The 13,116-nt window shown below is 48.9% G+C and overlaps 1 protein-coding gene across 3 annotated transcripts; it reads left to right on the top strand.

Moving 5' to 3' along the window:
- Positions 1-2,904: 2,904 nt before the first annotated feature.
- On the top strand, positions 2,905-11,640 carry SLC18A1 (solute carrier family 18 member A1). Of its 3 annotated transcripts, XM_055696107.1 has the most exons (16): positions 2,909-3,040; positions 4,047-4,240; positions 4,478-4,835; positions 5,490-5,548; positions 5,814-5,897; positions 6,167-6,259; positions 6,574-6,663; positions 7,649-7,692; positions 7,854-7,914; positions 8,054-8,149; positions 9,978-10,056; positions 10,181-10,232; positions 10,447-10,510; positions 10,614-10,733; positions 10,935-11,068; positions 11,385-11,640. In XM_055696107.1, exons 2-16 carry the CDS (start codon positions 4,117-4,119, stop codon positions 11,496-11,498), a joined length of 1,572 nt encoding a protein of 523 aa, XP_055552082.1. In that variant the 5' UTR covers positions 2,909-3,040; positions 4,047-4,116; the 3' UTR covers positions 11,499-11,640. The 3 variants fall into 3 exon arrangements, 2 of the variants coding, with proteins under 2 accessions (XP_027659491.1, XP_055552082.1); XM_027803690.1 differs by lacking the exon at positions 11,385-11,640 and having other exon boundaries at positions 2,905-3,040; positions 10,614-10,764; positions 10,935-11,046; XR_003559562.2 differs by lacking the exon at positions 11,385-11,640 and having other exon boundaries at positions 2,908-3,040; positions 10,447-10,764; positions 10,935-11,046.
- The last annotated feature ends 1,476 nt before the right edge of the window (positions 11,641-13,116 follow it).

Below are 13,116 nucleotides of genomic sequence, written 5' to 3'. Positions count from 1 at the left end.
TAATTAAAAAAGATAGCAGGTTGTTTGTAAACACCTTTTTCCAGGAAACCATTAGTCTGTCAGCCTTCTGTTTCCTCACGGGCTGTGCATCTCTTCATACAGGATAAATTTTAATAGTGGCTGCTTGTTCTCCTCCCCACCTAGCAGTGAGAGAGAACTGTTTGGTGTTACAAACCAATATTATACCGCCTTCTCCATTACAACTGGAAATACCTTGGGGGAACATGTTTTCAATGAGATACCGGCAATGCCATGCTTGTTTGTAGAGCAACAAGGTACCAAGGACTGGATGAGCCCGTTGGAAAAAAACAACCCTCAAACAATTGCTCAGGAGAAGGGACAGCAAGTGGCCCATAGCGGAGGGGCAGCCCCCACTGCCAGGGGTGCTCCAGCGCACCTTGGGGTGCCAGCAGCACCCAGACCTCGCTGTTCCAGCCTGCTGCCGGCTGAAGCCCCCGGCACCGCGGTCAGCAGGCAGAGCCGGTGTGAGGTCCACTAGCAGTGATTTTTCAGACCCACATCCTACTCCGGGCCCCGAGACAGCCCATAAATTCTTTTATACTTTTTATTACATAAGAAACATTCACCATATTTTACTATCTCAGTCTGGCCAGGAAGAAAATTGTAGTCATATTTTTTTTCCCCTGGTAGGGTTATTGAAAGAAAAATTCATGGCAAACATTTATAATGGTTAAAAAAAAAACACGTCTCCAAGAGAACTGCCTGGAAAAATCCGACAGACACATGGAAATGCCTCCAGAGCACATCTGAGTAAGCTTCCCATCATCTCTGCAAAACAAGTGACATGACACCGCAATCCCCTGCAGCGGCTTAGGGCTGCCAAACAACATGTGTCCTGACCTCAGGGCCTGCAAAAAAAAAAAAAAAAAAAGAAAAAAAGATAACAATAACAACAATAACTGTCTCCGCGTGCCCCTCCTCACCGAAAGAAGCTGAATCATTTTCTATCCAGAGCCCACGAACAGCTGAGCACTTCTGAGCTCCCTCAGTAGATGGTGGTGCTGCACTGCTCATCCTGTCTGCTTTGCAGCTATTCAGAAAGTCATTTCCAGGCCTAGACTTTCCACTCTCAGCTCATGAAATATATTTAAAGGCTTCAACTTCTGCTCTAACGCACACCCAGGGAATTCCTCGGGAGGATGTACTCATCTCACGTTACTGGCAATAGTTTTCGGCCATGCAGAAGCCAGATAAATGGCCTCAGTGGCAGATCTACATGCCAGCAGAGAAAAGGTGAATATGTTTAGGATGCATTTTCTTTCTCCGCAGTAAATCTCTGTATCCTGAATGTACGATGGTATCAGTTTTGGTTTTAAAAAGAAATCACAGAGCCAAGTGTCAAAACTTTAAGAAAACAGGAATGATGAAAGAAAAGAGATCACACTGTAAATGACATGCCATTGCCATTCATGCCTGCATTGCTCACCCATGCACGGCTATGATTTCCCACCCAGCTTTACTTAGGAGAAACCGGCCTTGTTAAGCCAAGAAATATCTCCTTGAGACAAAGCAGACAGCATAATGGTGTAGGGAAAGGCTGTGGACAGGCACCCCACCACCAGCATCCTTCTGCAGGAAGGAGGCAAAGGCAGAACTCAGCTGTGGAGGGACCACAACCTGTTGATACCCAGGGGAGAGGTGAGGTTCCCTCACACCTCTCAGAAATCAGAGGTCAGATCAGTGCATTCTGGCCTTAAAAGTATTTACATCCACTATGAACGCTTATCGTCACACATAGTTTTGGAAATCCTGAAAAGCTGATCTACGTTGCGCACTAGGCAAAGGCAGCTTCTCAGCATCCTATGGACCAGCCCACAGCATGAGATGCAGTGGCCTAAGTATTTCTCTTTTCCTTTTGAGGAAGATCTCTCTTTCAGTTTATTTGCCCTCTAATGCTAAAAACATTCAGCACATCAAGGAAAAACCTGCCTGGGAAGGGATGCTTTGGAGGCAGCTCCTTGTACCACATCCCACAGGTGAAGCAGCAACTCTGGTACTGCCTGCTGCGGGACTGTTGGATGTGCAGCTCCTTTCCCTCCCTTTGCAGGCTGCAAAGCGATGCAGGTGTCCCTGCAAAGCCTCCACACAGACCCTTTAGCAAACCCCCCAGCTGCTGCCTTTTCGGCTGTGTATCCTGCAGGAGCCTCTCCCACCCACCCAGCAAGCCCTTCCCCACTTGCTGGCTGATGCCCGCTGCACACGGCAGCAGCGACACTCACGCACCCAGCCCACGGACCCGCACCCACTGCCAACATTCACAGGCTTGACCCATTAAACACACACGTACAGCCTGTGGTGATGTGCAAACATGTGCAGAGGGAGCAGGGAAGAGCAACTCGTGTGATATCCCTCTTTCATCAAATTGTGCTCCCTGAGTTCTGCAGTTAGCCAAAAATCCCTGGCGTGCTGCGGGTCTTGGTGGTGAGATTTGCCTGGTTTTACTCCAGGATGTGTAACACGGAGCCGTGGTTGCAACAAGAGCAGCTGTACAAAGGACAAGCAGCGTTGGGCAGCAAGAGAACGGCCATCAGTCACTGGAGACCAGCCCAAGACCTAGACTATTTACAAATGCATTTCTCAGGGCCATTTAACGATGCCAGCCTTGGCCCCCAGTGATGAATCCGTTCTCTGCCCCCCACAACCCCCACAGAAGGGAGGGCTGTGCAGTCCCTGGGCAGTGTGTTCGGTGTGCTCAGATCCAGGCAAGAGTTAAGGTGACTCTTAAGAGACAGATAAGCATTGATGAAAGCCTGGAAAGCAGGTGTCTCTGCTGCAGATAAACACTCCTGCCTCTCTCCTCCCAGTCCCCCTCAGCCCACCCCACCGTCCTGCTCTGACGCAGAAGGAGCTGCAGGGCTGAATGAAACTTGTTTGAGGTTCCAATTAAATCTCCATGGAAGAGGGACACTCATATCCTCTTCTGATAAAAGGTAATCATAAATCCTCCGGGAGCAGCAGCTGCAGACCACACTACCTCCTGCAGCAGCAGCCGGCTCCTCGCACCAAAATGGGCTCCAGGGTAAGAGTTTGGTTTCCTCTGCTCCACACAACAGGTTTGCTTTGAGAAGGGGACAGGGTTTGTGGCTTGAGACGTGAGGGCTACATTAGTCTACATGTCTTTATTGTCTATGCTTCCTTACCCTTTCTCTCTCTCTCTTGTACTTTTTATATATATATATATCTTCTCTCGCATTAATTCTATTATTTGGTATTTACTAGCACTTGGAGGTACAGTGAGAAACCATCCCTGCTTCCCAACTTAGTGACCTGTGTGGCATTCATATTTGATGATAGAGGGTTTGAAGATAGATGATAGAGGGTTTGAATTTGGGTTTTTTTAATTAAAAATTGATACATATCATTGCCTGGGATTTCAGGAAACCACAAGATTATTGGGAAGGGTGACCGTTTGGACTCAGCTCCATTCATTTTGCCACTTAGACTCTGAAGTGCCTAAGAGCTGTAAGAACGTAATTAGCTAATTGTTTGGTTGGTTTAGTGCAAATTTCTGATTGATATTTTCAGTGTGACCAAGCAAGCAATCTTCTCTCAGCTCCTCTGAAGCCCTGATCTTACATGACGTATGTTAGGCTTTTAAGTCCTGATTCTTGCCATGACATTTCAATTAGGTCAAATGAAAAGACATGCATGGTAAATGAATTTCCTTTGAGACTGAATTTAATCTCCAAAGAACAAACACGGAATAAAAGATGTAGAGATTACCATAGATAAGCTACCGGCTTGATCCGTGCTTTCAGTCTTTGGAAGAAGACTTAAACGATGCCTTGAAGCAGGTACAAGATGTCTCAGGAGAGTGGAAACGGGTTAGAGCGTACTCCATCTGCAACTTTAAATGCAAGCTCGATAAAACCATGGTCTTTGATAGCAAAGCTGGTGGTCCCAGCTCCTGGGGAACAGCACCCAGCTCTTGGAGGACACAGGTGCCAAGTGACCTCAAGATTTGTGTTCTCAAGGGAGAAGCCATGAGCTGCGGGAGGTTGTAACCCAGAGCCTTTTCTTTAAAGGTGACAGGAGACCATCAGCCCTGAGGACCAGGAGCCAGCAGGACCCAGGCTGAGCTCCAGGCTCCCAGCCATGCCCCCGGCTGCCGAAGGTGTGCCCTGGCGCTGGCTGGCAGCGGGCAGGGTGTCGCGGAGGCTGGTGCTGGTGGTGGTGTTCGTCGCGCTGCTGCTCGACAACATGCTGCTGACAGTCGTGGGTACGGCGTGGGGTTCTTGCTGTGCTTTGGGTGCCACCTCGGCGTGTTGGCTCCTCGGTCGCTCTCCAGTCAGTGCCGGCAGGGAAAGCTGTGGGGAGGGCTGGGTGCTGGGAGCTTCCAGGACACCGACACCTGGCCAGCACCACTCAGTTCAGCTGTGTGCTGAGCCAGAAAATGGAGTAAAATTACTAATTAATCCCTTCCCTGGGTTTTTGTTTTTTTTTTTTTTTTTTCCAGTACCGATTGTCCCCACCTTCCTTTATACAACAGAATATGAAGGCAGCAACAGCTCTGTCGACTCAGCCCAGACTGAGCCGGCTCCTCCAGCCTCAAAGGCTTCTCTCTTCTCCTCCATGTTCTATTTTGACAACACCACGGTGACTGTCTCGGGCTCCACCAGCGCCGTGGAGCTGGTGAATGGGACAGAGAGCAGCCGCCCGCCACAGCCCCCCACCAGCAGCCCACCGCTGCCGAGCAGCTGCCTGGAAGGCGAGGAGTTCCTCGCCAAGGAAAATGTCCGTGTGGGGCTGCTGTTTGCCTCCAAGGCTCTCGTACAGCTGGTGGTCAACCCATCCGTGGGCCTTCTGACCAACAGGTAGGTCAGAGACCTGGGTTCATGCCGGGATGGAGCCCTGCGGGGACAGGCAGCTCCTGCCTGCAAAGGCGATTGCCATCAGCTGAGCAGCAAAGGGCTGGGCTGCATGTGCGACCACTGCAACCACGGAGTGACAGGAACCGGGGGGAGAACAGCAAGCGGGAGAATATATGCATCAAAATCAGCATAAATCTTACCTTTTCTAAAAGCTTACAAATGGCTTGCGTGTTCATATTACAACATAAGCTTCACTAATGCTCTCCTCAGGTGCAGACATGCTATTTAATACCAATAACCATCAAACAAATAAAGACTCCCACCTCACTGCGGATATAATGTTGTTTTCAGATTTTCTGCCCCAGAGTTTTTCTTTGCCTTTGTCTCTAGCAGACCTGTGTGAGCTGTGCTGGGCTCATCTCCGCGTGGTCTGGGTGGGCAGATGAGTTGGTAAAACAGAGCCATGTCCCTGGGTGGGCTTTACAGTGTTATCTGGGGGCACTTAGACACTGGATGCTTCCTTGGGCGCCTCCACACGTTCAGGAGATGCTTACCAGCCCCACAGAGACGTCTGTGTTAAGACTGGGCAGCAAGACCAGATCTCAAGCTGAAATGAAGAACCCTCCCTGAGACGGTGCCTCTTTGTTCCCTTTCCAGGATAGGATACCACATCCCCATGTTCATTGGATTCATCATCATGTTCCTTTCCACAGTCAGTGAGTATTTCCCTTCCATCTGCCCTTCATGCACAGTGTCACAGGAGAAAATCCTTTGGTCTGTGCCTGCACTGCTGTCCCCATGCAGGAGAAAGGAGTGAGAGCAGAGCAACCGGTCTCAGAAACTGGTGACAAGAAAGTACGAGTGGCCCTCTGCCCCTCCAGCACCCAAACTGGTGCAAGCTGAGGCTGCTCTAACCCTCTGCAGGGTTTTAACGCTCAGTCCATGGTTCTGCCTGATGCTGTCTCTCCCCTTCCTCCACAGTGTTTGCTTTCTCGGGCACCTACACCTTGTTGTTCATCGCCCGAGCCCTCCAAGGCGTTGGATCATCGTTCTCATCAGTTGCAGGTAAGTGTTTTCACTACACCTCAGTCCCTACGTCAGCTCCCCTTCTCCGGGTTCAATTACTGTCTCAGGAATGATGAGCAGCACAGACACACCAAGGGCCTTCAAAGTCCTCCTCGCCATGCCTGCTGGGCTGGCACAGACAGCGCACCCACACAGCCCAGCGGCAAGCAGATAAATCCCCCCAAAAGCCCAGGCTGCTTTCAGAGAGGGCCACCACCACCATGGTACCAGCCAGCCTCATGTGGCTTCTGCTTTCTCTCTGCTCCCAGGCTTGGGCATGCTGGCCAGCGTGTACACAGATGACTTCGAGAGGGGCAACGCAATGGGGATCGCTCTTGGAGGCTTGGCCTTGGGTGTGCTGAGTAAGGAAACCTTCCTCCCAACGGAGTTTACAGCAACAGCATCTCCAGAGCTTTGCTGGCCACCACCTATGGCTTCCACCTGCCGGGCTGCACCCCTTCCCCGGCAGCATCCCATGGCACGGCCACCTGTCCTCCTCCCTCCTTCTGCTCACCCTCCGCAGCCACTGCCCACGGGACCTGACACCTTCCCACCACCTCCACCAAACACCCGCCGGGGGATTCAGAGGAAACCCCGCCGGCAGGAGCCAAGCGCTGCTGCCCGGGCGCTGGGGACGGTGGCACTGCTGCTGTGTGACGCAGCCCTTCCCTTGCAGTCGGGGCCCCTTTTGGGAGCGTGATGTACGAATTCGTGGGGAAAGCATCTCCCTTCCTGGTCCTGGCATTCCTCGCCCTCTTGGATGGAGGTGAGAAGCTAAACGGTTTAATCATACAAAAAAAAAAGCAAAACAAACCCCCCCCCAAAAAACCAAACCCACAACAAAAAAACATGTAAAAAGATATAAACGTGGACATTTCGGGGAGAATCGCGCAGGGCTTGTGTGAGGGAAGAAGCACATTAATACAACATGGGTGATATGATCAGCACCGGTTATTCTGTTATTGCTAAATCATATGTTTTCTACCACCAGATGACTGGCATAGCAATAGAGTAAGAATTAGTGCCTCATTACTTAATAAACCCCCTGATTGCTTTAATGGCTTGAATAGCACATTCAGTAAAGCTCTTTGAACTGCGAATTCTTTGTGAAAGGCACACTTGTCTGCAGCCTCTTCACCAGCCATGAAGGAATTAGGCTTTGCCAGCATAAATGGTGATCCTTGTTCTTTCTCTGATCGCTGCATTACAGATGCAGGCCACGAGAGCCTTCAGAGCGTAACCGCAAAGTTATAGACAGCAGAAACGTGCATTTTTAGTGGGAAGTATTAAGCTAATTAAATTATAGTCACAGTTACCATCTTTGCCTAGATGTAATGCAAGATATCTTTAATGAAGCGTGTAAGAGCTTTTGGAAAATGAAACGCAGGTCCCATCCATATGAAACTTTCTTTTTTAATCCTGTTCTTTTCCAGATCTAATTTCTGTCATGCTCTAGCTGTGGCTCCCCAGCAGGCAGCTGGCAGCCTGACGGAGAGCACTTGCACATTTGACTGCTTCGTGGCTTGACAAAACAATTCTAACGCAGCTCACTCCAGGGAGTTTGGCTGCTCCCTCTCACAGGAGGGAGCCCCCTCTGCCCCTGCCCGCTTGAACAATGTCCCCAGACAGTTTCTGCTTGCCCGGGGGTTCTGCTGATGAAAGGGGTCAGGCTGAAGGAAAAGCCAGAGGGAAATGCAGATCGAAGTGATGCTGTTGCCAGGAGTAAGCTAATGTCAGGTTTTTCTTCCCAGCTTTGCAGCTCTGCATACTGCAGCCCTCCAAGGTCTCCCCCGAGGTGAGTACAGATGCCTGCGTGCACGTGAGCCGGCGCCAGGCAGCGTGAATGAAGCAGGCAGGTGTTCCCCGAGGAGGAGGGCTGTGCAGGCACCCAGCCCAGGATGGGTGCGAAGGCACCCGTGGCTCTCAGCCACATAACCCCCCTTTGCCATCCCGCAGAGCACCAAAGGCACGCCAGTGTTCACCCTGCTGCGAGACCCCTACATCCTGGTGGCTGCAGGTAAGGGCGGACGTCAGCACGCACCGTGCTCCTCTTTGTGCAAACTGCGTCTGCTGATTGAAGAGATTCACTCATGCCTGCTTGAAACTGCAGCAAAAGGTGGCTAAACAGGAGCATTTCTCCCCTCTCTCCCTGTCAGGTGCCCTCTGCTTCTCCAACATGGGGGTGGCCATGCTGGAGCCCACCTTGCCCATCTGGATGATGCAAACCATGTGCTCCCCGAAATGGCAGCTAGGTAGGTGGTGTGCTTTGCAGCCTCTACTCCCAAACAGCTGCTTGACACAGTTTAGCTAGAACCGGTCCTGCTTCGGCCCTGCAAGGTGGATTGAATAATCTCTTAGATCATTCTAGAAAAGAAGAAAACATATGCCCTCACCCGCATAGAGCAAGTGATCCCAGGCTGCGTGTTGCTCCAATTTCAGCTGGAAATGTCCTTAGTGGTAGCTATACAATGTGCTTTTCTCTATTACTGAAAAAATTGTATAGAATCAGGCTCCCCACAAGAGCAGTAACAGTGGAAGAAAGGCTGTTTCGTGCACAGGAAGCCTGTCGAATCCCGTCTTCTGCAGGGCAGATAATGGTATCGTGCTGGGCTGAAATCGTGGCAGCCAGATGGGTTTTGCAGAGGCAGCTCTGAGTAAAACAAGGCCATTTACAGAGTCCCAGGCAGGACAGGATGATACGTGCTAATTACCAGCTGCCTAGAAAATGTGATGTGGAGATAACATTGTCTGTGTTTGCTACAAAAATAAAAACGAATCGTTATAAACCCCAACTGGCTGTGGAATGACCCGAGGGGTGCCCCAGGCTACACTCAGATCCCAAATTGAATTGCAGCCCAGGAGCAGGGGGGCTGAGAGCTCCTAATCGAGTTATCCTCTGGTCAGGCAGGAGCATCCATCCCGATAAGAGCCTACGATGCTTCTCAGGAGCAAGCGATTGAGCAAGGATGGACAAGGGTAAAGCAGCATCCCAAGGATTCTGGCAGTGAGGAGAAGGGACAGCATAGCTGCCTGGTAACCACAAATGTCACAGGCTGAGAAAAGCTCTCCAGGCTGTCCCCGTCACCACTGAACTCAAGGGGAAGCTTTGAGGTGACTTAGCAGTACCCAGAGGTCAGCAGATATCAAAGAAAATCCCAAATATACACTAGGTTTTCAGGTACCTGAGATTTGAGAGTGATTTGGATTTAGACACAGTCCAACCACAAGCCACCTGTCTCACAAGCCGTTATGAACGTAAGGGGCTTCTTTATTTGTATGCTTCAGTTTGCCCACTGAAAAAAAAAACCCAACAAAACAACTTGGACTACATCTGCAGGATTAACCATGTTCTGTAGTTGTTAGTGAGAGGAAAGAAAATTAACCATAGGCGTGTTCCAATAAGGAAGTTGTCTTATTGAAATGGAGCTGATCAGTTTTATTTATAGTCAGTGGGAGAGCATATTAAAAATAAACAACTGGTAAATCAACAAGCAGTGCAAATATTTAATTTTGTCTACATAATGACCCCCACGGCCTTTGACTTAAACAGTTATTTTACCCCTCTTTATTTAGTAAATGAAAAGCAGAAGGCAAGGGTAGAAAGGTGGAAGAGGAAGAAACTATGACGGGAAAGAAGGACGAGCTCATTGAAGTGGGGACAAAAATGTTCTGCATTTAGCTTCTGTCTCACAGATCTTGTGGGTGAATCACTGCACCACTGCGTGTCTCCCTGCATCAAAAGCAAACATTTTCCACGCTTCCCTCTGTTTTCACAGAGGGACCCCTGCCCCCCCCCCCCCCCCCCCGCTTCTACAGGGCACGGAGCAGCGGGGCAGCCAGCGCAGCCGTGACATGGAGCAATGGCAGTGGGGGACACAGAGAAACAACCAGTGCACAGCTGGGCACCCACAGAGTGGGCGCGGGACGTTACCTTGTCTTGCCTGGCTCGTGATATTCTCCAAACGAGAGAGGCAGTTAGTGAACATTTTTGCAAATCCCCTATATTTGCTCAGGGATTACACAATCTTTTTTTTTTTATTTTTTTATTTTTTTTATTCTTTCTCTCCCCTTCTCTCTCAGGGATGGCATTTCTCCCTGCCAGCATATCCTACCTCATCGGCACCAACCTGTTTGGGATTCTGGCTAACAAAATGGGCCGGTAAGTGGAATATAAGAGATTTCAGTGCAACCCAGCCCAGTCCTGTGCTTTCAGCATGAATGACACTCGTGGTGTTGTGCACACTGAGGACATCTGCCCTCTCCTAACTGCGGCCTCGTTGCAGGTGGTTGTGCTCCCTGATTGGCATGGCTGTGGTGGGGATTAGTCTCCTTTGTGTAAGTAGCGCAAGACAATTCTGAGACCTTTCTGTAGAAGAATCAGCAGGGGCAGTGGGCGACAGTACGGCGATGGGGTTACGTGCCTGGCAGACAGCAGATGACAGCCAGTTCAGTGGTTGCACGCGCGTTTCATTCACAGCTATATTACACCTTCACACCTCATCCAGCTCTTCTGGCCTCACTCACGAATCTTCTCTCTCTCCTCTCAAAGGTACCTCTGGCCAAAAATATTTATGGGCTGATTGGCCCAAACGGTGGGCTTGGCTTTGCCATAGGTAAGCTGTTGGTGGTCAGGGTCTGCAGCACAGCTCAAACGCAGCTCTCGCCACCGCCCTCAGACAAGGCAAGGACTGATCGGGTCCTTCTTGCTCTCGGCAGGAATGGTGGACTCCTCAATGATGCCCATCATGGGTTACCTTGTGGATCTTCGCCACACCTCCGTCTACGGCAATGTCTATGCCATAGCTGATGTCGCCTTCTGCATGGGCTTTGCTATTGGTATGGAAGAACTCATGGGATGATGTACTCAGTGTGTATCTCCATAAGTTTATCACTCCCTTTCCTCCACCCAGCGTCCACTGCAAGCAACTGGCAGGGAGTCTGCAACCCAGTCACCGTAGATTCACAGATCCCCTCCAAACTGGAAAGGCACCTTTTGTTCTCTCTTATCTTAGCCTTCTTTAACTTTTAAATTTGCAGGTCCATCCACGGGCGGTGCAATTGTACGAGCTATTGGGTTTCCCTGGCTGATGGTCATCATTGGAGTTATCAATATCACTTATGCTCCTCTCTGTTGGTACCTGCGCAACCCTCCCGCTAAAGAGGAGAAGATTGTGAGTTTAAGTAGTCTTTATTCCCTTAAAGTATAGGGGATTGATAATCCAGAGATTTTGGGGGAGATAATAAACTTGCCAGGGTTTGTGCCTTCCCTTTTGGGCTCTACTCTGCCCTCAGAAAAGGGCCGAAAAACTCAAGACAATAAAACCAGAAACATTTAGAGCTACGATCCTCCCCTTAACTCACAGCTTGTATTCCCTGGGTGAAAGTTCTTGGCTACTTTGGCTTTCTCTGAAGTGCTAATACTCCCGATAACTGTTCAAATTAATCACCGTTTTTACTAAAGCATGACTTCTTCTCTCCTTTACCCAGGCAATCCTAAGCCAGGAATGCCCCATGCAACCCAAAAACTACACCACTCAGAAAACCCTGCGCGACTTCCCTCTCACAGATGACAGCGATGTGGAGGCAGAAAATGCGGAATAGCAAGTACAAGGATGCACACCCTGTTTTGAAGCTACTATTATATTTACAGAACGTGGATGTATTAGCACCCAAGAATAACTGAGCCTCCCCCAAGACTTGCGGACACAGGATGGACACAGGCTGTCTCGTTGACCTGTTCCCTCGGCCATGCAATCCACAGCAGGGAGCAGAGAGCCAGGATCTGGAGGTTCTATCCATTAGTTAAGCCACTCGTTTGCTGTGGGACTTCTAGGCAAGCTGCCCAAACTCACCACATCTCACCTGTAAAAATAAGTTACAAAGATGAGGAGAATCGTACCAGCCTGTCCCACAGACCAGTATCATCCCAGGCACAGCCTACCCATGCAGTAAGGGATAATATCAACATCTCTCCCACATGAGTCCAGTGGCATTTGTTAATAACTTTAAAGCACTTAATGTTCTTGAAAAAAAAGCACTGGAAAAAAAGCCGAAAATTAAATCAATGCTATCAGCTTTGGGAGATTTCTTTCTCCAGAATTCTACTATAATTGCCAGCATGAAACCTTTCTGTAACAACAAAGCACTATCCATCTGTGTCACTGCCAGTCCGTCAATAAAGATGTCACTGTGCTGCTAATGTGTTCCACGCTCTGCTGAAGACAGTTAAAAAAAATTGTTTATTGCCATCTCAGTATAATTTTATGTGTTGCGCTGTTTATGTGCTACTTATAGCTGCCTGTGTGTCCTTACCAACAGCTATTAAATCCATTTATTTGAAGAACTCTAAGAAATTCAGGTCGAAATAAGGCTGAAAGCAGTTTCAGACTCTTAAACATAGACTCAGCCAACAAAGCTAGTTAGATCGCCTGTGATTACAAGTGAGTAATACAGCATTTTTTAAAATCCCTTCCTCTCAGCTGAGATGAGGTAACGGGCTGTATTTGTGATCCTAACCCATCACAATGAGAAGTACAATAGATTTAATCGCCCCTTTGCAATTTCCCAGCCACAAGTTTAGAAAGAGAGCAGCTGCACTGTTAACAATAATTATTGAGCATAATGGTCTGTAAAGTTACAATTAAGTAAGAGAGAGTGAAGTAATAGAGGTACCAAATTAATTTTATAAGTATCAGAGAAATTCCCGTGATCTCATTTTTTCCAGTGAAACCTCAAACTTACAGCTTCTCTGGTTCCACTGTTGGCAGTTTATATAAAACTCATTTCTGTCTTGAATGAGCAGTTGTATAATGCACAGCCATTTCACTTGCCAGAAAGAACAGATGAATCACTGCTCGGGAGCCTGAGCGGCACAATGCAGATGCACTTGCCAGCAGGGAAACAGGAGGATAATAACAATTCATCAAGATTTGGTACCTTATGACTCATTATCAAAGGTCATAAATGGCTATTGTCAGGCAATCCCACATCCACAGCGGGCCCATTGCCCCTTGCTTTGCACATAGAAGATGAAATTATATTTCTTAGGCTGACTGGAAATGACTAACGCTAAGCTTGCTCTCAAAAAACCGGTTATTTTTATCTTCCACCTGTTCCCCTGCTTTGCCAAGAATAAAAGGAAAAACATGTTTGCTTTCTGTGACGGAAAGCAAAAAAGTACGCCATTCCATTTGGGGTTCTATCGACACCTCCACAGCGC

The sequence above is a fragment of the Falco cherrug genome, chromosome 18 (genome assembly GCF_023634085.1).
Source record: "Falco cherrug isolate bFalChe1 chromosome 18, bFalChe1.pri, whole genome shotgun sequence".
Classification (NCBI taxonomy): domain Eukaryota; kingdom Metazoa; phylum Chordata; class Aves; order Falconiformes; family Falconidae; genus Falco; species Falco cherrug.
The sequence above is the reverse complement of the archived record's forward strand: the minus strand, read 5'-3'. Positions and strand labels throughout refer to the sequence as shown.